At 43.0% G+C, this 19,657-nt stretch overlaps 1 protein-coding gene across 3 annotated transcripts in view; it reads left to right on the forward strand.

The window, feature by feature from the left end:
* The first annotated feature begins 618 nt into the window (after window positions 1-618).
* LHFPL6 (LHFPL tetraspan subfamily member 6) overlaps window positions 619-19,657 on the forward strand; it is a 248,022-nt gene continuing 228,983 nt past the window's right edge. The window contains exons 1-2 of one of the 3 annotated variants that reach the window (XM_035003496.1): window positions 619-872; window positions 2,385-2,954. In XM_035003496.1, coding sequence (XP_034859387.1) covers window positions 2,570-2,954 — 385 coding nt within the window. In that variant the 5' untranslated portion in view covers window positions 619-872; window positions 2,385-2,569. Of the gene's footprint in view, window positions 873-1,456; window positions 1,476-2,384; window positions 2,955-19,657 lie in introns of those variants that run through there. The other 2 variants (XM_035003494.1, XM_035003495.1) reach the window with 2 other exon arrangements.

Genomic DNA, 19,657 nt, shown 5'->3' on the forward strand with positions numbered 1-19,657 from the left:
AGAGGCTCGCTCGCTGGAAGCCTCCCCCGCCTTCTCCCTGGCATGTCTGAAAAGACGCTTGCCAGGCAGAATCCCCGAGCCTTAGGCTTCCCGCTCTTATCTCTCAGTCCACACTGGCTTTTCTCACTCCTTCCAAAGTGGCCGCATCCCAAGGATCTCCTCAAAGCTCCAAGGGGTCACTTTACCCAGTTTTAAGGCCCTCCTTTTCGTCTACACCGCCGGTAGGAGCCGGGCGCTTCAACCGCAAACCCCAGACCCAGAAAGGCAACCGGGGAGGGAACGTGTCTGGTCTCCCGCGGCCCCTCGGGAGCACCGAGAGGACCGGCAACTTTCTCCCCCACTTCGCCCTCCCTTGGCAGGAGTCGCGGCGAGGAGAGGGCGGGAGGGGCGCGGGCCGGGGGAGCCGCTCGAGCTGCCCCCGGGACGGGCGGGGACTCCCGAGTCCCGCGCGGCCGCGCCGCGTCCCCCCCCGTTGCGCCGGCCGTGGGTCCCCGGGCGCGGGAGGGGAGGGGACAGGAGAAAGAGGAGGGCCGGGCCGCCGAGGGCAGGAGGCGGTGCGAGCCTCGCCTGCCAAAGGCAGCTCTGTTCCTCTGCGTGCGATCCCGGGCGCCCCGCGCGTGGCCACCGCGCTCCGCCCGAGCCGCCGCCGCAGAGCGCGGGCGGCGGGGGCTCCGCGGGTGGCGGCGCAGCCGGGCCTCCGGGAGACCCTCCGCCTCCGGCCGGACGCCGTTCTCTGCCCCGAGGCGGGCCCGGCGTGGCCGCGGCTGTTCGGGACAGCGGCGAGGAGGAAGGGCGCTCTTCCGCGCCGTGGATGTTCCGCCCGCGGGAGACGGCAAGTTGAGTGCGCGCCCCGGCCGCCGCCCGCCAGCCGTGTGAGTAGGGCGCTGGCTGCCCGGCGCCGCGGGCTCCGCTCTCTCCCCGCGCCCCCTGCTCCCCCGCCGCCGGAGTCGGGCTGCTCCCGGCTCCGGACTTCCCGAGCGCGGCGGCGCGGTCTGCTCTCCTGCCGCCCGTCCGCTGTCGGCGGCTGCCTCCGGGGGGTGCTGCCTTCCCGTGCTTTCCCCTCCCTTCGGGCGGGCCGGCAGGAAAATGCCCCTCTTCCCCCTTCGGGGCGCAGGGATCATAGGGTGTCGTCCAGGGTGGGGCCATTGCGAGGGGCCGACTGGGGGCTTGGCCTCACCTCGGGGCGCCTCACCCCAGCTCCAGATGAGAGCCTTCCTCCCCCCAGGCCGCCCCCCCCCCCCGCATCTCCCCCAGCCTCATGGCCCAGGCAGACCAAGTTCAGCGGCTAACGCTGACGCTGACCGCAGTTGACAAGATTAAAAAAGAAAAAAAGTAGTTGGAGCTTCCCTGGAGTGACACACTGGACTGGAAATGGGGCGGCGGGTGGGGAGGAAACGGTAGGGGTGAGGGCTGGGTTAAGGGGAGAGGCGAGGGAGAGGGAATTTGCTGTGGACACTGAGAAGCTGGAGTTACAGGTTCTGGGAATGGAACTGTGGGGTGCATGGCTCTGCTTCTGTATTCATTTCTTTATGGAAAGTGTGGGAAATGGTTCAAGAACTCCTTTTGAAAGGAAGGGAGGGGTGGAAGTCAATGCGGTTGAACTATTTGAATGACTGGGGTTCCATGTGGAGTACTGGAAAGTGTGGATTACTTTTCAGATTAGACACTGACAATCGTTCAGCGGGAGAGATAGTCCTAACAATTTTATTGGAACCAATGAATCAGAAGGAAGTCATACACAGCCTTTCTTTCATTTCCACTAGGAGAAAGAAGGGAGTTAGGACTGCGGGAATTCACAAATACTACTGAATGAGTACGGGGAATGACCAATAGTTCCATCCATTCTATGTGCCTAGACAGTCCCTAGTATTTGTTGAATTTATGGTGCTCAGCCACTGTGAAAATTATCCTAATTATTTTGTTTGGGCTCGTGCAGAGTTAATGCACCTAAAGGGACACGGAAAAGTTGCTACAAATTATGAGCATGAACTTGCAAGCCAAATAAACAAACCATGGCATGGTTCACTTTATTCTAATATTTGGAATCATGTTTACTGCTAGTAAAAATGCTATATTACTTTTACTGCAAGCATGTGAAATAAATTCACTGACTTGGCAAATAGAAGCCATGCATTTCTTTAAGTAAATAGCTGTCAGAGTTAATTTGGGAGCATTTATGGGAGATAAAGACATGAAAAAGCTTTGAGCTAGTTTGACAAAACTTGAATTGTGGACAAGTTTCTAGGGAGAGTTAGTTCTTCCCACTTTTGAAGTGTTGAGGCAAGTTTGAATGTTTATTCATTGAGAGTTGAAGCCCAACTGAATTGGTGTTATCGTTTCTCTAAAAACATTTAACTTTTAATATTTACTTATTGTCTTGCCAGGGACCATCGTCCTTACCACAGAGGATGGAAAGTTGATGGCCAGGAGGACTGAAGATCCCTTCTGTTGCTAGACACCCCCCATTACCGAAGTGTGGACTACCCGCCATTCCCTGGTGGTTTCACGCCTTCCCTCACTCCTGCAGTCCCAGAACAGTTACTGTGGGTCCCCGTTGCCCTGTTGAAAGATGGCATCCAGCCTGACTTGTACCGGGGTGATCTGGGCTTTGCTCTCCTTTCTTTGTGCTGCCACCTCCTGTGTGGGGTTCTTCATGCCTTACTGGCTCTGGGGATCACAGCTGGGCAAGTCTGTGTCCTTCGGTACTTTCCGGAGGTGCTCCTATCCTGTGCATGATGAGAGCCGGCAGATGATGGTGATGGTGGAGGAATGTGGGCGCTACGCCTCCTTCCAGGGCATCCCCAGTGCAGAATGGAGGATCTGTACCATCGTGACGGGCCTGGGCTGTGGCCTCCTCCTCCTGGTGGCTCTCACTGCCCTCATGGGTTGCTGTGTGTCGGAGCTCATCTCCCGGACAGTGGGAAGAGTGGCTGGAGGAATTCAGTTTCTGGGGGGTAAGTGACTTGTTCAGTTTGACTTGTTTCCTGGAATCCCAAAGCAATATTGAAAATGATGTAGTGGTCGTCTGCTGAAATCCTTATAATTGCCACTTGGAATGCTCTGGAGAAATAGACATGGGATGGCTTTGGTGATAGACTGACAGAGTCAATGATTTTTTTTTTTTTTACCAGAATAGCTTTAAAACTTGAAGAGATCTTAATTTCTGTACATCCTTAGACATATATATGTCATTGGCCTCCTAAGTACAACCTATATGAGGTGGTAACATGGAGATTGTTTATAATGTAGTAGGGGAGATAGTTTAGATTTTATAACTTCCTGCTCTCCTTGTTCGACAGTAAGCAATTAGATTATCTGTGTCTTACTGGCATCTTCAGGTCTTTAGAGATGAAAAGTAGAAAAGGTTTTTGAGTCAACATTGCTGTCATAAGCCTTTAATACTCTTTGGCAGGTATAAAATTGACCCTTGATGAATCTTAAACTATATTTCTAAATAAATGATTACGGTTTTAAATGAGAGATCAGTTTTACATGAACAATATGGATTTCATTCTGCTACAAATACAGCTGTAGGCTTAATTATCTTGTTAGGATTTAACTTCCCTGGATGCTCTTGCTGTGAAGAAAGAAAAAAATAGCGAATACTGAGTGCTTGTCCCAAATGGACTGGAGAGTCTCACTAACACCAGAAAAGGTTTGATTTTTACTTGGGTTTCCTCCAACAAGTATTACTTCAATATCTCTGGTCATATGGTTTTAATTATATTTTATATATTTTCCACTGCACTTTTCACTTCCATTCTTCAAACTGACGGGCTGAACTTGTCTGATTTATTGTCCGTCCTGGTAAAATATGACAACCTGTAGATAGCACAGAATGAAGGGAAATAGGAAGCCAGGAAAATGTATAAAATGTATTTGTAACTTCATTACAAAGTAAAAGTCTGTTCCTCTTCGATGTGGGGTTTACTTACAGTCTTTTGTGAAAAATCCAGAAGAAGAATCCAGAAGAAGAAGAAAAAAATTAAAATGGATAGGTCTCAGATAGACCCTGTTGGAGAAACCCCAAGACATGATTGCGGGTTATTTAATAGAACACTTTCAAGTAACATTTTGAATAAGAAAATCCTTGCACTAAAAAGGCAAGGGGCCAAAAAGGTTAAAACAAATGACAGAGTTGCTTGCAGTTCTTTATTCCTGTACTGGATTAATGCTGTTCTCATCTGTGTTTTTCCCTGAAGTTTTGCATCTCACTCCGCCCTAGGAGCAGTTTGGTGGACTTAACTGTCCTTTCTTTGGTGTTTCAGTGTTCAACATTGAGCTAAAGTCATGTGTATGAGATATATATATATATGCGTATGTATGTATGTGAATATATATACATTCATATAGAAATATAGTAAAACGATTAGAAAACACAAAGAGGTCATTGAAAGCCGAGATAGAAATCCAGAATTTGAAAACTTTTTGATACCACAGATTTCAGAAATAGAATTAATGCCAGGAGTATTTAAAATTTGTTTTTCTTTAAGAGTAAACTTGATTTGCTGTTTGTGTTTCACTTGGCTAAGGAAAAATGCTTAAGCAGTTTCTTTTTCTCCTCTTATGGTAAATATTACTTTCCATTTTTCCTTCATTTTAGGGCAGGGAATGCTATTATTTCTGGCAGGACAGGAAAATGCTTACAAAGAGAAATCAGTTTTTATTGATTATCTTTAAATGTACAATGAAGGAAGGCAACAGGAAGTGAATCTGAGACCCATGAGATTTATGCTCCCCTCTTTAAGCTATGTACAGAATTTTTGGAATGATATAGAGCTAAATGTTTTATTTTACAGAAAACTCAAGGGGAAAGATCACTGGGGAAGTTATGTATATTTTTAAAAGTAACTTTTCCCCCCTTTGTACATGCTTTTCATGAACTCTGCTTGGCAAGAGTCACTGACATTAAGCTAAGGATATAGTTTATTATTAGCAGTTTGATATTCTCTCCTTTCTCATATATATTTCTCCTACCTGCCAAAAGATAATTATGAACGTAAAACCTAAAAGAGTTTTTTTCTGACTAGAACCTCTTGAGGGCACAAGTAAGTAAATACATCCCATTACTCAAGATTTAGAGTAAATTTAGAAAGAAAAAATGACTCGAGTCATGGAAAAGGTTTTGAAGAACCTGCCATTTGTCACTATTGCTTAATGGTAGACGAGTTAAAAAAAAAAAAAAAGCTTCCAAAAGAATTCTTCCTGTTATTCATTCCATAATTGTTTGGGGTTTTATGCGTAAAAACTTAAGTGGTCAGTAATTTTATTTTATGAAATTTTTCATAAAATGGGCCAGTTTCATAAAGACTGCAAAATACCAAGCCAGTGGGTTCTTCTGCATTCCAGAGATGGCCCTGCTTTCGAAATACAGTCAACATACAGTGAACTCTGCTATAAGGCGGAATCTCTTACTAAAAATGATTCACCCAGAGGGGTTATGTTTAGCTAAAGTTAGGGTTGCTCCAGAAACAACAGGAAGCAGGAGAATGGCAAAGTACAGAGGCGTCCTGCTTACCCCCGCCTGCTGTGTCTGGAGTTTGCACATATGGTGTAACATCAGGCAGTGAAGCCCCTGCAGTACGTTGGAACTAGTTAAAGGACAAAGTGTCAACCTTAATTTTGAATTGTCTTGCTGTGGTTGGTTAGAGGTTAAAATGTCACCTGCCAACTGGCAGAGCAAGGCGAGACAGGACTGTTGCGTATGACATCTGCCCCCCGTCGAGGAGTACTTCAAGGAATCAATGCCTCGTGCTCTTCTTGGGGCAACTTGTACAGCAACTTCAATTGGCACATCTCCATCTTATGTTTCACGTCATGTTTCTGTCAGAAGTTTTTCGAAAACTGGCCTTGGTTGAGTTTTACCTGCAATTGAGGTTTTATTTTTATTTCTTTTATTTTTTTAAATTTTATTCATTTATTTGAGAGAGAGAGCACGAGTGAGAGAGCAGCAGAGGGAGAGGGAGAAGCAGGCTTCCCACCGATCAGGGAGCATGACGTAGGGCTCGATCCCAGGACCCGGAGATCCTGACCTGAGCCGAAGGCAGACGCTTAACCGACTGAGCCACCCGGGTGCCCTTCAATTGAGTTTTTAAAAGGCATGCCGAGAGCCTCAGAGAAATAGAGTGTATAATAAAAATGGGTCCATGCATATCGGATGGTGATGGTGCTAGGAGAAAACAGGTTTTTGTGTTGGGTTCGTTTGTTGAATATAAAATTGTGTGCTTTTGGGCGCCTGGGTGGCTCAGTCATTCACAACATAGGGCAATGTTGTGAAGACAGACCAGGTCTGCCTGTAAGTTCTCTAACTGGTGCCTGTGAACGTCAGGATCTGAGTGTGCCCATCTAGTCCTAAGAAACTGCTTGCTGCTGTCATTAAGGGGCACAGAAGGGAGTCCCAGATTTATACTATGTCACACTTAGCTTGAACATGTGTCACGTGTATGTATAAAGTGGGTAGTCAGCAGCAAACAACGACCTTTCCAGTTCGGAAGGTGCTCTGTTCTGAGAAGCAAGGGGAGACCATCTTCTCAACTAATTGCTGCCGAAGACAGTAATGATGACGGAGTGTTTCTTTGAGCATCCCTTGCTCTGTGTGCTGAAGGTATCTGCCTTTCCAGAGTCCCCTCACAGTAGGGTCCCACCCAAAGCTGTCTGTCATCCCTTTAGGATGAGGGCTCACGACTCTCCTTGCCTTGCTCCCCTTTAAACCTGACTTGTCATGTGATATGCCACCTTGTGCTTTCCTTCTTTCTGGCTGTCATGCATCAGGATCACCCAGGACCTTTAAGACACAGATTGCTGGGGCCCACCCCGAACTCTGATTCAATCAGTTTGGGGAGGGGCCCGATACTTTGCATTTCTAACAAGTTTCCAGAGGATGCTGATTCTGAGCCCCCAGCCCTAGAACCCTGTTCTAAGTTAACCATTTCATATTTTAGAAACATGTGACTTCTGGGAGATGGTTTACTGTCAGAAGTTAGTTAATGTTTACTTGTGTTATAATCTGATATAAACTTCTGTAATTGGGCTGTGGAAAGATCTGTATCGTCCTATTGGCTGAGGACATCCTTGTTCCATCTCTCCCTGTTTTTGTCACAGAAAATCATTTTCCTCAATCTTAATACGTACTATATACATGTTATAATTGTAATATGGACATTATATAATATAGACATATATATATTCTTTCATTTACCATTGCTCTATGACACAAACAAGATTTTATAGATGGGACAACTCAAAAAAGACCTTCATACACCCTCTGTAGTTTTCATGCGGTGGATTTTCAGTCACAAATTTCTCACTGACAGACGTGAAGACCATACTGCAGCCCAGAGAGATGGGTAAAGACAGCCCTTGACCAACTCCATAAAGCCATGTGTGTCTTGCAAAAGCAGAATGACTAGGCCAGGAGGACACTCAGGAGCCAGCCAGTCAGAGCTTCTGCCAGTAGGCAAGATGGCACTTCAGTTGGCTCTGTCTAAGAAACGGGTCTCCTGATCTTAGACATCTGTAGGGAAAAAGATGATGCACTCTTGCTGAAGAGTGGTCCTTTCTAGGGCCACAAACCACTCCTTTCCGCACAGTCGTATGTCCCACATACATTGCTCATTGAGAGGAACAGGCTGCGGATGGAAGCTAGGCAGTGTGGCAGCGTGAGCAGGGCTTTGGCAGCCAGGAAGGGGCTAGGGGGAGCGGCAGTGCGGACAACCGACAGCGAACACCTCAGGTGCCATCCACTCTGAGCTCTGCACTCGTTAAGGGCAGGGATGTCAATGAATCAGCTGATCTTTCATAAAACCTAAAATACCAAATGTTATATGTTTGTATTTAATGTTTTAAAATTACATTTTCAAATAGCCATAGTCACCAGTTTTCTTTTCTTTTTTTTTTTTTTTTAAGATTTTATTTATTTGAGAGAGAGTGAGAGAGAGAGAGAACATGAGTGGGGGGAGGGGCAGAGGGAGAGGGAGAAGCAGACTCACTGCTGAGCAGGAAGCCCGATGCGGGGCTCGATCCCAGGACTCCAGGATCCTGACCTGAGCTGAAGGCAGACACTTAACTGACTGAGCCACCCAGGTGCCCTACCAGTTTTCTTCTTTTACATGCCTTTTTTTTTTTTTTTTTTCCCAGAAGAACTTGTACTTCTAAGGCTTACTTTGGAAAGTTTTTTATGGTTTTCAAATTTTCCTATGAAGCTTTCAAGTTCTCCATATCAATCACTGATATCAAAATTCAGTACAATATCCTTAATTCTCTAGCGGGCCTTAAAGTGCCCTAGGAGTTTATTTCTCTGGGAGAGTCCAGCTCTGTCCCAGACAGTCTGATTCGTAGGCAGGTCTGGGTGGGGCCCAGGTGAAGCCCTTTTAACGGACTCCCCAGAGGTTCTAGAACACAGATGGTCCCAAGGCCACATTTTGGGAAACAGGACCCAATTTTATTCGCTTCAAACCTCATATAATACCAGTGTTGTGGGCCTAGGCTTACGTCCACCACGAAGTGAAATATGGATTATCAATCTCTTTCTATCCATAGTTATTTTGGAGATAATATGATATAAGCAGCAAAATATCATAACTAATGTAGGAACAGACCAGTTTATAGCTGTGTTCTCCCTGATCTTAGAGATTTTGGATGTTACTGGTGGATAGTCAGTCCTGTGTATACGCTCAGAAGGCAGAAGGACCAAATCTTTTCCACACTATGCTTAGATAAAGACTATTTTGATTTGTGACTTCACCTGCAAATTACAAACCTGCTATCATTTCTTGTGCTGTGTTTGCATCCTTCAACCGGAGAGTGGGTTGTTTATGTTCTGTGAGAGTGTGCTGGACTCTCTGGTTTCTTTACTGCCAAGCGTACTCCGTTTTTACCTATTTTGAATTACAGGTTTTTTACTTCCTAAGTTTGTATTTGTGAAAAAAAAATGCTAATGGTAATAATTGGTTAAAATGGTGGAAGAAAGAGTTATCTATTGTGCTTGGGTCTATCATGTGAGCAGCTAGGCAAGCCTTTTAACCTAGAATTATTTAGATTGATGTTTTCGACAGGCTCCAAGTCTTCATTTACTTTATGCAGAGTAGAGTCTTTCCAAGAGAGTCACTTGATTTTTAGCTTACTTCCCTTTGGTACCACCAGCTAACATAGCCATACCTAGATACTGCTGAGGCCAGGGTTAGCATGGGTTAGTCAGCCTCTCTAACACAGAGATTGCACATTGGTTCACCGTCAGGTAAAAATGCGTTGTCATTCACAAAGAAAGCGAACTGAGGAACGTGATTCAAAACCATTCCTATTAAAAAAAAAAACAATAACAACCCTCAAAACACACTCTGGAGAGCTTTACATCGTCCTCTGTGATATCATGAGATGCATAAAATCTGCGCTCAGGACACAGTAGTGCCTTGTAGTACTTGACCTCTCCAGCTACCTGCAGCTTGGCAAGAGTGTCTTATGGTGTGTGCTGGTTGTAGTCGGAAAGACTACCAGCCTCAGGTTCAACACTTATTCATGGATGTCATTAAAGGTCATCTTTTTTTTCTTAAGATATCACCCTCAGTGCGTTCTGAGGGACACTGATTCCTGGGTGTACCAATAGATGTTAACAGGAAAAAGCAAACAGGAACAAATAGATTTGAGAAACATTTGGTTATGGAAAATTAATCCATTTCATTACAGCAAAACTCACAGAGCATTCAGGATGTTGTCTATTACCAATCTCCTGGGAGGAATGGGGAGGGTGTAGTATTAAGTGTTTAACTAATTTATTTACGCCCAGCGTCCTGAAGGGACCAGTAATCTACAGAACTTCCTTCGTTCTCATTTTACCCCAGTGAGGCAGGCAATTTATTCTTTTTCACAGCTGAGAACACTGAACTTTAGAGAGTGACACCCAAAGTTATCCCATTAGTTATTGTTTGTGCTGTGAATGCTATCACCCATAGTAAAGTACAACATTTTTTACCGTTCCTTGGTCCTCTGTTTATGCTTGTAGTACGATAAAACCACTTGTAGTAACACAATCTAGCAACTTTTTGCCAATTCTCAAAAAACGTTTTATAGGGGCGCCCGGGTGGCTCAGTCGTTAAGCATCTGCCTTTGGCTCAGGTCATGATCCCAGGGTCCTGGGATGGAGCCCGTGTTGGGCTCCCTGCTCTGCTCGGCAGGGAGTCTGCTTCTCCCTCTCCCTCTGACCCCCCACCTCTGGCTTGCACACTCTCTCTCTTACTTTCTCTCTCTCAAATAAATAAATAAAATCTTTTAAAAAATGCATTGCGGGTTAATGTTAATAATGTAATATGCAGTAGAGAGGCCATTAGGGGAAGATGCCAAAACATTTGACCAACGTCTCTCAACAATTATTTAACAGAAGACTGTTATCTTTCATTATTACATGCTGGCCGAGTTTTCTAGTGTAAGTGCCCCATTGTTAAGGCTAAAGATAATGTTAATTCCAGAGGACACACGTCTTAGATAACAAAACCAAGGACCTTGTATCTGTCTATAGATAATATTTGACGTTGTCAATCTTCATTATTAAAATGTTTGTGATAGAAAAAAAATAGAGTTCGAAGTAGATCACTGGGAAGGAGTCTAGGGATTTCCCAGGGACTTCTGAATGGTTATTTTCAGAAGATCACGAGGTTGGATTCAACATTGCTCTAGTTCTGGTGCATTGATATTGCTGACTAATTATTGAGGGATCTGTTACCTTCTTTATATGGTAGATGTCATACCAGCTAGTGATTTGCTTTTACAGTTCACGAAGCTCAAAGGTAATGTAAGCGCCAGCACTGACCTGCTTATAACTCTACTAAATAATTTCCCCTTCATGTGTCTCATACTTTCAATAATCAGGCAATACCAGCTACTTTGATGTACTGAAATATGTATAAAAATACTGTTGGATAAAAAGAGAGTTCTATTTTATGGTTCTCCGTTTTTCTTGTATGTCTTATGTCTTCAAATAGAACAAGAACTAAGACTTAAAATTTTCTCCTAGCCCTACAGTGACTAGGATAGTAAATGTCGTCTTATATGTTCAATTAATATTTGATAATGTACTATTTAGTTTTAATTATTTACTAGCAACATTTTTATCTATAAGGTGTGACCTTGTTCTTTCCTATCTCACAGAAATATTTCAGAGATGAAATAAAGTAATGCAGCGAATATGAGGACATTTAAAGCAGTGTCTCCTTATGATGTCCCTGCATGATGTTCGTCTTTGGGAAAAAAGTGTTCTGTGGTCATCTGTGTTGAAATGATGCTGCATAATACAAAGCACACTTTAAAAGCTCTGAGTGAGCTTTGTTAATTTTCTGCTATAAAGAAAGCAGCTGCTATGGTCTGAAAATGTTGTCCTTCCCCCCACCCCAATTCATTTGTTGAGGTCCTGATTTCCAATGTGATGGTAGTAGGAGGTGAGGCCTTTGGGAGGTGATGAGGTCATGAGGGTGGAGCCTTCATGAATGAGATTAATGCCGCTGTAACAGAAATCAGACAGTTTCCTTGCTCCTTCTGAAGCCTCTCAAGGATACAATAAGAGAGCCTCCACCAGCCACACTGGCACTTTAATCTTGGACTTCCAGCCTCCACAACTGTGGGAAATAAATTTCTGGTGTTTATAAGCCACTCAGCCTGTGGTATTTTGTTATTGCAGCCCCAGTGGACTAAGCTACTATCTGCTTAACACTGTGTTTCACAAACTTACTTGGGAATGGCAGAGTCCTACTTACCTGTAATAGGCAATAAGATCTCTTTGAATTAATGGTCAACAGAATAAGCTTTGGGAAATGCTGAGTTAAAATACATTGTAAATCCAGGGAATTAGTGTTTATGGGCATTTAACAGTATTGAGTGCCTATTACATGCCAAATAATGTGCTAGCTGTTGGGATACAAATTGAGATAAAATCCCTGCTATTAAGGAGCCCACAGTCTTTTTTTTTTATAGTGTTTTTTTATTGAAGTATAATTAACATACGAAGTTATATTAATTTTAAGCATACAATATAGTGATTGGACAATTCTATATATTACTTGGTGCTCACCACAATAAGTGTAGTTATTATCTGTCACCAAACAACATTATTACAATATTATTGACTATATTCCCTATGCTGTACTTTTCTTCTTCTTGACTTATTTATTTTATAACTGGAAGTTTGTATTTCTTAATCTTTTTTCATCTGTTTCACCTATCCACTCATCCATCTCCCCTCTGGCAACCACCAGTTTGTTCTCTGTATTTATGAGTCTGGTTTTTTTTTTTTTTGGCTTATTTGTTTTTTTATATTCCACATATAAGTGAAATTAATATTTGTCTTTCTCTGAATTATTTCACTAGCATAACGCCCCTTAGGTCTGTCTACGTTGTCACGAATGGCAAGATTTCATTCTTTTTTTTTTTATGGCTCAGTAATATTCCATTGTATATATTTACCACATCTTCTTTATCTATTCATCTATCGGGGGACCCTTGGGCAGCTTCCCTATCTTGGCTATTGTAAATGATGCTGCAGCAAACTTAGCAAACTTAGATCTTTTCAACTTAGCATTCTTGTTTTCTTTGGGTCAATACCCAGCAGTGGAATTACTGGGTCATATGGTATTTCTATTTGTAATTTTTTGAGGAACCGAGGAGCTCACAGTCTTATGGAGGAAACCAACAGGTAAGGTTAAATTACCATCTAAAGGACTCGTGATACCTCCACACACATCCACGTTTTGTTGAATACAACGACTAGCTGGTGAGGCTCACTCAGCAGCCAAGTGAGGTGCTTGCCAGCTATTTTCCATCCTGCCCTCCTCCCGCTTGGCCCTGTGTTGCAGGAGTCCGCATTTCCCAGAAGCCTTGGCACCTGGCATCTGGGTTGCTTCAGCCAATGGGAGACCCTTTTGGAAGAAGGGAAGCAGGGAGAAGCCAGGGTATTTCTCCCTCTCCAGCTCTTCCTTGGGCAGTATCTTCGGCAGCAGTTATCTCTGTTCCTGGAATGCCCTACCTTTTGTGGCCCCCACTTCTGCCAGGAAGCCACTGGGATGATCTTACCCCAGCCCAGTTCTTCCAGTCCCTTTCTTCTCCCACTATCTCACCAGTTGAAAGAATGGCAGCAATTTCCTGCTGTTGCCAGTTTCTGGGTCACCTCTTTATCTCCTGTTTGGCTTTTTAGCTCTTCCATCCTCTGCGTGACCAATTTCCTATGCTCTATTAAATTGTCTATGTTCCAAATACCTTAGGATGGTTTCTGCCTCCCTGGTTGGACCCTTGCTAAAATACAATATATAATTCAAATTCCTACCTCCGGCCAGTGGAGGATCATGTCATACTGTGAACTTTTGGGATTTGCGATGAATAGACAAAAATCACAGACGTTTAGTGAAGAATCGCCGGAGTCCATTGACATGTGAACAAAATGCTGGGGGGGAGGGGCACAGCCTTCAGTCTGGAGGGATCTGCAAAGAGTTCACAGCAGAGGTGCTAGTTGAGCTGGGGTCTGCAGGGTGAGCAGAAGACTCCCTGGGCCTTCAGGCAGGAAGAACACCAAGCTCTCAAAGCCAAGGAGTTGTGAAAAAGATCTGATGTGAGTTTGGGGAATGGCCCCGTACTATAAGGAACGGGACAGGTATGATGTGACAGAGGCTAGAAGTGGACAGGACAGACGGAGTCAGGTTGTGGAAGTCCTTGTTTCTATTCCATGGTGGGGATTCCATACTTAACTCAACTGAAACTTTTGAGTGGTTATGGGTAGAACTGACTTAAGAACTCTATCATCTGTAATCTAGTAGCTGTGAGGAGTAAGACTGATTTGGGGAATAACCAAAACCAAGAAAAGAGAGGGAGAAGCCTGTAACAACAGTCTTAGCCGGAGGTGGTGAGAGCTTCGTGGAAGTTGTTGGAATACAGAGAACAAGAGTTTGAAGACATTTCTGAAGGAAACACGTTTTTAGATGAATAGATGAGAGAATGAATGGATGTCTCAGTAATTTTGTATTTCTACAATATAAGAAACCAGACATTTTCAAAACATTTTAAAAAGTAATAAATATTGTGGTTGCCCCCACCGAATGTAGATATAATTTACTATACAACTGCACAATTTGAATATTTCTGCTTTAGGATTGTTTGCATGTTCATCTGCGTGTAAATGAGGGTTGCATCATGTGCTCAGCACATTTGGGGGCTTCAAAGAGGAGCATTTTGATGACAACTAAAGTAACTGTCAGTGTCATGAACTTTGCTAGCTTCTCACAAGCAGACATTTTCCCTTTCTGTTCCTAAAATTGCGGAAATAACAAATGGGTAAATACATAAACAGTAAGTAGATGTAAAATTGATTTTCTACATCTTATTTTCATAAAAATTGTTGACATTTTCAATTATACTTTTATTTTACCTATAAAGAAAGAAATGAATGTTACTGTCAACAGTTTTATAACAAAAATTGCTGTCAGTTACCTGTAGTAAATGAATCTTTTAGCTTGGAGACCTAATAGATTACTGTCCTGGGTTAGCTAGTCATGTTATAGCTGCGTATTAAGGCAGAGCAAGAATGGAAACTAGGCATCCCTTGGTTATTACCTATGAATTAATATTATCTGTGATTATTGTCTACATTCCCTGAATCAACTGCATTGAAGGCCATGAAACACGAAATGTAGTTTTATCATTCCAGTGTAATTTATAATTCTTATATATAGGTCATAATGAATTTTTGGAAAAAAAAAAAAAAAGAAATAGCCCTTAAGCTCTAAAATAGTCTAATGCTGTGATTAAATCTAATCCTCATCTTTAGAATGCTTCTTGGTGCAAGTCACTGTGTAAGACGCAGATCTCTATCTCTCTGCTCTAGAGTTTCACTAAAACACATGCCCCTCATGTATTTAATGATGACATTACTCAGATTGTCCTCCCAGCCATCCACGAATGTGCCTTCTGTATGGGCAGCAGATAGCAGTCAATGATGGGATTGGGCACACACAGGAAACACCGGATTCCCTATGGGACCATGGCTTTCCAGCATACATATGGCTGGAAAGGGCAAGTGTTCATGGTCAGGCTTGGTATAGCTTTTCCTTATTCCTGGCCACCATTGGCTCCCCATAACAATCCAAGCTCCCCAGATTATTTCTCCTTCCCTACTATGTGTGCATAGTTGTCTTGGATATGAATATAAAATTTTCCACATTCTCTTCATGTCTAGAAGGGACCTACAATGAAGTTATTATTTTTTATGATGTGATGTATGGTTAGCATGTCATTTTTGTTGCTGTTTGTTTTGTTTTGTTTTTCCCATTTGGTGTTACATAACCTAATTTAAGTGGAAAATTATAATCCTTAGGTAAAGCCAATTCCTTATAGTCTCTATAGTCACTTCTAAGTAAGAATTAATTCTCCTAAAAGTATTCTGAGGAAGAATATCAATTTTAGCCTCAAGGGAAGTTACCCTGGTACAAGGCTTAAAAGTGTAGGCATACTGGATGTGACAACATGAAGAAATATTTACTATATAGTGGTGCTTTTCTCACTCATTATTTATTTTTTTAAAAGATTTTATTTATTTATTTGAGAGAGGGAGAATGAGAGAGAGAGGACACATGAGAGGGGATAGGGTCAGAGGACGAAGCAGACTCCCTGCCTAGCAGGGAGCCCGATGCAGGACTCGATCCAGGGACTCCAGGATCATGACCTGAGCCGAAGGCAGTTGCTCAACCAACTGAGCCACCCAGGCGCCCTCTCACTCATTATTCAACAAATGATTTTTGAGTGCTTACTATGTGTCAGGCTCTGTTCTAGCTGGAGATAGAATGCTGACATGGTAACGTATGGTTCCTTGTCTACCTAGAATTTTAGTAAGAGAGATGAAGATTAATCAAATACTTCCCCAAAACGACTGTAAATCCACAAACTTGATAAATGTTAGGAGGAAAGGTACATCATGGACAATCATGATCTAGATGAGGTGCCCAGGAAGGCTTTCCGAAGGAGAGCAGGTTTGAGTTGAGACTTGAAACATGGAAGAGGAGGAGGGGAGAACATGCCTGTGACGGGACCTCGGGGACGAAGCCCACCAAGTGAGCACACAGGTTGCCTCCGAGGCATCGGCAGAAAGCACAAGGGAGGGTGGGTGGATGAGGCTGAAGAGGGAGGCACTGGGAGGATTCGTGCTGAGGATCCTGTACTCAAGATACTCCTGAGATCAGAAGCCAATGAAAAGATGAAGATATTTGTGCAGGGAGATGCTATTTATACCTATTACCTGTTTATACGAGAACTTTGTTCATTTAAGGCAAGTTACTGGAGAGTTAAGTTGAGAGGTAGCTGGTTGGAAAGCTCCTGGATTCTTTTCACTTATACCGGTCCTTTTGAGGTAGAGGTCATCATTGGTACATTTTGAAAGGAGAAAAAGTCATTGTGGAATTTCTCTGTGTATTGTTTGAATACATAAGTAGAACCAATGTCCAGGTATTTGGTTAAGGGACACAACTGTTAAAATTGTGCACCCTTCGAAGGAATGGAGTGGAATGAAAAATGAGTGGAAAAAGGTACCAATATGCAATCATTGTTTTTTTTTTTCATGTTGCTATAATCTATTATGTCTACAGTTTTCCTTCATGGCATTTGGTACACTTGTAATTCCTTAATCTTTACAATTATGTGTATAATGTCTTTGCTAATCGGTTGTAATACCCCAAGGGCAGTGGCCTCCTCTGTTTTGTTTGCCACTCTATCCCTAGAGCCTAGCAAAGTGCCTGAGAGAAAATGGGCAATGAGAATTTTCTGTCTGCCTGATACTTAATATAATATGATCTGTTTGGAAAGCTACTGTATATGTATTTTTTTAAAGATTTTATTTATTTATTTGACAGAGAGAGACACAGCGAGAGAGGGAACACAAGCAGGGGGAGAGGGAGAGGGAGAAGCAGGCTTCCCGCTGAGCAGGGAGCCTGATGCGGGGCTCGATCCCAGGACCCTGGGATCGTGACCTGAGCCGAAGGCAGACGCTTAACGACTGAGCCACCCAGGTGCCCCTATTGCATATGTATTTTTAACCCAGTGCAACTTTGCAGCTATTGATCAAGATCTCACTTTGCAGAATGGCACAGGCAGTAGGCCTCTGTTGGATACTGACTTGAGTCAGACAGTATCTCACGTCAAAAGGCACAAGCTCTAATATGAGGAATTGTACGGACAAATGTGATACGGGTGCTGAGAGGATGCAGAGAGATGTTATTTGGTCAATGTCCTCAAGATCATGCAAGAAATACATGTGGAACAGGTGAGCTTCTGCTAGTCTTCGCTAACCTTGGCTACAGACCCTGAGTCTTTTCTCCTGAGTCTTCATCACTGCCCGTTGAAAAAGTCGAAAAGGGCCAAGCAAGGGTATAATGGGTACTCTGAAATGTTTTGCTACTGATCCAATTCCTTTGTAAAATCCTTTCCCATTTGTTGGGGGTCAGTCTAGGTGCCGTGTAATCACTGAATTGCGATCTTCTCCTACCTTGCTTTATAGGATCAACTCTGCCCTGATTTCCTTGTTTCCCTACCCTCCACATCCCTCAGTAAGATAAAGTCTCACCAGACTACGCTTCATTTGGGTGGGCCTTAGGGATCTACACAGTGAAGCTCTGGACTCTAGGAAATAATAAGATAGAAAAGATAGGATGAAATATCTTCAACATGATTTGGCAACTGATTGCTGTTGGTGAGAATGACCTTCATTTGTGGCTCTCTGTTTTCATGTCTTTGTGTGTCTTGGAACTAGCCTGCCATTAGGAAGAGTGGGATGTCTGTAGGAGGCATGTTTTGTTGAGGCAAGGTTCTGGACAGTTTGTGGTTCAGGTTCTGGTGGGACTTCAAGGTGAATGTCAAGTGGGTGGCTGGAACGATAAGGGTTAAATATATAGATTCATGAAAATATGTCTTTGAAAACCTTCTTATGAGAGACTACTACTTCATTTCCTTTTCATAAGGCATGACTTTAAGTCCTGGCACTTCCTTTTGCCATGTGGCTATCCTGGTTAGAAGGTAGGCTTCTAACTATGTCTAACTTAAGCATTGATTCTAAGCCACCCCTTTGGACAGCGCCGGCTGCTTAGCAGCTGCTATGCTGGTAAGATTATAGAGGAGTTTGTACTTTGTGGAACTAGATTTTATTTTTCTGGACAAAAAAAAAAATCACAAGAAAAACCAAGGTAGGAAAAAAAAACATTCTCCACGATGTTCACTACCCAAAGGTGCCTTGGGGAGGAGTCTAGAAATGACCATGTAGTTAAAAAAAAAAAAAAAAAAAAGGAAGGAAAAGAAAAGAAAAAAAAAAGTAGAGGTGCAAAGGGTGAATAGTTTAACTTTTTTTTTTTGGTGACATGCATAAAGTTGGCATTCTATTTTGATTGCCTGGTGGAAGAAAGTCAGTTCATTTATCTCATCCACCCACTGGTGGCTATCCTGATTATAGCCTCCTGGTAGGCACCATTTAAAATTCAATTTGGCTCCCTGTGCCCTTGGTGCTCAGTAGGTTTCATTAAATTACACAGCAGCGAGCTCTTCTTCCCTGTGTGGCACCATTTTATGTACATTTGACTTCAGTGTAATTTCAGACAATTATGCTTTGTGTGGAGTGGTTTTACCATAATCGTCTTACTGTCCAGTTAGGGCTGATCTGGGACTCTGAATCTGATGAGATTTTAAGACAGTAGAAAATATTGGAGGAGGGAAATGTTTTTATTTCCCTAGACTTGCTCTTTTTAGCTTGTTTGGCTTGTAAATTGTGGCAGATTGTTTTTGTAGCATTACTTACAGCATAAGATTAGAATAACAACAGTTTTCCCCACATGGGATGCTTCAGAATTTTACATGCAATCAGATTCTGGAAACAACTGTGTTTGTGAGACTGTAAGTAAAATGAAATGTTAGTACTTTTTTTCTTGTATTAGCAAATCTTCAAGTGCTGCCTTCTGTTCGTGTGTTCGCATTACTCTCTGGCCATATGTTGTAGTGTGAAGCAAGTGAATGCAGGATCTGGACGGACAGGGTTGAATTCTGCCACTCATCAGCTTTGTGACCTGGGCAAGTGACTGCCTCTCAGCCCCGGTTCCTTCAACTAAGACAAATAGTAACCCCCACGAGCTGGAGTTTGTGGAGCTTAAATATGCGTAAGTCATGTAATATCATGATAGAGTAGATGCTCAGTAACTGGTGGCTATTACTCATAGCTCATTTGCTTTAAAATTTCCAACTTAACTTTAACTTAAAAAGCTAATATGCTTCATTCATTACCCACATATTTATTGACTCCTGCTCTGTGCTAGGGAATGTTCTAGCTGTCAGGGATAAAGTAATGAGTAGAGGCAGATTAAGAAAGAAGTATAAAGTAAGAACTTTGGTATACTTCCATCTGCTTTTAGTTGGCTATTGTACCCTACTGCATTTCTCCAACCAAGTTTTGAACTAATAATCTTACCTACAGGTAACTTATCATCCAGGACCTCGTAAACAGACTTTGTAACTGGCTGTATTTGACAGATCATTATTTGAAGTGAAATAGGTATCTGTGTAGGTATTCTCAACAACTGGACAAGTGGGTTCCCTCCCTCCCTCCCCTTTCCTTCCTTCCTTCCTTCCTTCCTTCCTTCCTTCCTTCCTTCCTTCCTTC

Source organism: Mirounga leonina, unplaced genomic scaffold (genome assembly GCF_011800145.1).
Source record: "Mirounga leonina isolate KUSES-001 unplaced genomic scaffold, KU_Mleo_1.0 Mir_127, whole genome shotgun sequence".
Taxonomy (NCBI): Eukaryota; Metazoa; Chordata; class Mammalia; order Carnivora; family Phocidae; genus Mirounga; species Mirounga leonina.